Source organism: Colobus angolensis, unplaced genomic scaffold (assembly GCF_000951035.1).
Source record: "Colobus angolensis palliatus isolate OR3802 unplaced genomic scaffold, Cang.pa_1.0 Scaffold20, whole genome shotgun sequence".
NCBI classification, from domain to species: Eukaryota; Metazoa; Chordata; class Mammalia; order Primates; family Cercopithecidae; genus Colobus; species Colobus angolensis.
In genome coordinates this window covers 12,400,573-12,403,975 of record NW_012115155.1, presented here as the reverse complement: position 1 = coordinate 12,403,975, position 3,403 = coordinate 12,400,573, and the positions used below count along the sequence as shown (strand labels likewise).

Here is a 3,403-nt window from a genome sequence, read left to right as displayed (position 1 = left end):
TTGTCAGAATCCTGGCGGGAAACATTTTAGATGTTAGGAAGACGTATACTAATAAAGGTGTCAGTCAGTAGTAATTTTGGAAATCATTTATAAGGTACTATTGCTGCAAAAAACAGGAGGCAGGAGAGACCCTGCGGGTGAAACAGGAGGATTTCATTTAGGTGCACATCAACTCAGCAGATTTGCATCCAAAAGCTGAGCCCTGAAGAAAGGGAGGGCTTGGCTTATATAGGCAAGCTTCCAGAAGCAGAATAAAGGCAGTTAATCATATAGTGACAGTTTTGCAACCTCAGCATAGCCTGTGACCTTGCAGCTACTTTGAAGGAAAACAGGAACTTGCAAAATATATGCATTTATAAAAATAGGTATGAGTAAGTGCTGAGGGGAAGGGGAGACAGGAAAGGAATTTGTTTTCTTAACCTTGCTCTGGGATGTCTGGAGCCCATACCTGTGGGCTCTGGCTTCTCAGACAGGGTCACCAAGACCTTTCCTGGGCCCTGCCAGTTGCTATCCTTAGAGTAGCTAAGTGCAGGAAAACTAAATTTTCTTTTCATTACATTTACTGCTTCACTGTTAGGAAGGGGAGAACAACATACCGTGTCACCTTGTACGTTTCTACTGTATTTTAAAGTTGTGTTTCTGGTGGTTTTGTTCATTTCTGTTGGGTGGATGAATTTGTGAGTGAATCACATCAGGTGTCTCCCCAGGTGGTTTGTTGAAGTTTTGGAGAATTATTTCCTAAGTAACTATTTCATGAAAGACTAAACCCTGAATTTATGAAATAAAATAAAATGTTGTCTTAAATCTATTTTTATAAAGACAATAGTTTTTAACTGTTTTAAGTGGTTCATTTTAACTGAATACATGGATTTCTCAACAGAACAAGACTTAAAGCTGACATCAGAGGAAGAGTCACAAAGGCTTAAAGGCAGTGAAAATAGCCAGCCAGAGGCATGGAAACTTTTAAATTTAAATTTTTCATTTAATGTTGTTTTCTTTGCTTTAATAATATTAGATAGTCCAAATGAAATTACCTTTCGGGCTAAGTTTTGAGAATCCATAGATTCTTTTTTTTAAGAATTTAAAAATAGATTCTTAAAATTTATTTTAATTCAGCAATCTCATTAACAGAAGAATCAATGGATTCTAATTGACATTTGATATTTAACTTCAAAAACATAGCCACTGTAAAATTTAAGATACTCTAATTCTGCAGTATTCTTATTTAAAATATTCTCATCTGCCTTTTTGATTAGCTTATAGCTAATCTTTCCTTTTGGAATAGAGGCAAAAACAAATTCCAGAACTTTGTTCTTTTATTTTTAAAACACCCTAACATGATAAAGAAAGTAACATCAATTATTGGATTCTATTATTAATCAGTAGAATTATGAACAATGTAATCCTGATGGTCCCTGAGCTGGATTCATGGTTAAGGGGCAATCATGGCCAGTGATTGAAAATCTGCAGTTTTCTATTGTCAGTCACTGATACCAAGGTTAAAGATATATTCTGCCTTGTGGTCTTTCATTGACCTCAGCATTTCTGTTCAGGGAGGGAACCAGGTTCATAAAAGCAACCCAACTGCCTGTTCCAAGAATCACATCTTGCAGAATGGGACCTTTGTGTTGAGGCACAAACACAGTAACATTCGAACTTACTACAGTTGCAGAAAATCAGTACAGATTATTAAACAATTTTATCCACTGTCATTAGTACACATTAGAATATATTAGAACTGGACTTAAGCACATAATCTAGATACATAACACTCTCATATTACAGCATATAATTTCAATTAAAATTTAAGAATTTGCATTTCTTTCTGTTTAGTGTTTATTTCAGATCCTAATAATTTAAAGCGTGCCTACAGTTCAGTTAGGAATCTTTAAAAAAGGACTTCAGTGCACTGTAGGGGCTCACTAGTTAGGGTTTCATGAGGTAAACCCTTTTCAAGTGAGGAAGCCTTTGGAACACTACAAATCATCTGCTGATGCATTTTTGGTAGATTTAACACATAACAAATTAAGTTTAGTCCAAACAAATGGTGAAAAGTTGTTTGCTGGTTCATGTTTTTCTTCTCCCTTTGTCTAAAGTGAATAATTTTTCACATGTTAGAAGCCAGTGATGTGGCAGTAGCTACATGTAGATTAAAAAGTTAATTCTTAATTTTAATTATTTAATTATTTTAGCAGTTAAATTTTAATTTTAATTATTTTCTTATTTTTCATTGTCCATACTGGATTACTGAAGAATACAATTATTTTAAAAACATGAATTCCAAAAGAAGAGACATCACAGAAATACAGCAAGCAGATTAACCTTCTGTTTTTGCATTTGCAGAAAATGTCTGAAGAACCAGAAATAAATAAGGATTGTGACAGAGAGGTATACCTTTATATTCAAATGTTTCTGTTGAATTAGATTTTTATGTTACATTGCTTAACAAAGTGTAGTAAATTTAGGCATACATGATCCTATCGTGTAAGTAGCATAAGTCATCAGTGAAAATTTTAATATTTAACTCAGAAGGAATTCTGTATACTGAGTTTTAAAGAGATGCAAACCCTAGAGATATTCTTTCATTATTATGGAATAATCCTGAATGGTGCCGTAAAATGCTAAGTCATGCCACTTTAGGAGCTTTGGATCAGTCATTTTATCTTTCTTGGTTTTAGTCTGATTATCAATAGATAATGTGGCTAAAGAAGACAGTTTCTTATTCTGTGTATTTTCCAGCTGGAAAATTGTATGGCTATTGAATGTGAAATCTGGGGAGCATCTCATTTTCTGGGATTCCATGCTCCTACCTCAGCAGTTTCACTCTGCTCCTTGTGTTGTGGTGAACTTTGGTTCCCATGTTTCAGTGAGCACCATCATATTTTTAATAACCCAGGAACCAAATGAAAAAGGAATGATCAAAGGCAGTGGGAGAAGAATATCTTAGTGCAGAAAAGGGCAGTCTTCCTTTCTACTCCTGAAGCCCCACAGTGTCTCATCCTCTAAATCTGACTGTTGAATGTAAAATCTAGGTGGTAAAGACAGGAGACACATTTTGCGTCTTTGTCTTTTTATGTGTGTGTTCCCACGAGTCAAATGGGGCAAATACATATATAAGATTCTGAAGAGTGGTTGGGAATAAAAGCACAAAATGAAGGAGGGCCCTTTTTGAATTTTGGAAAATTCTGTTTTATTCAGTCAAACAGAAATCAAGCAAACGTTTCAAAAATTTTAGTGAGCTACTAATGATAATTACATCATAAAATTGTATGCTAATAGTTCTGTATATATGATTAAATTTAAATGTGAAATATTTTTAATGACTAAAATAATGATTTAATAATGAACAGTTTGTTCAAGTGATAAAATCAATTTAAAAGATCCTTTCTATTCAATAAAGCAA

The 3,403-nt window shown here is 33.9% G+C and overlaps 1 protein-coding gene across 1 annotated transcript in view; it reads left to right on the top strand.

Annotated features, from left to right (window-relative positions):
* POTEE (POTE ankyrin domain family, member E) overlaps positions 1-3,403 on the top strand; it is a 32,593-nt gene that overhangs the window by 16,423 nt on the left and 12,767 nt on the right. Inside the window, 2 exon segments of the mRNA XM_011941724.1 lie at positions 881-951; positions 2,344-2,388. Coding sequence (XP_011797114.1) covers positions 881-951; positions 2,344-2,388 — 116 coding nt within the window.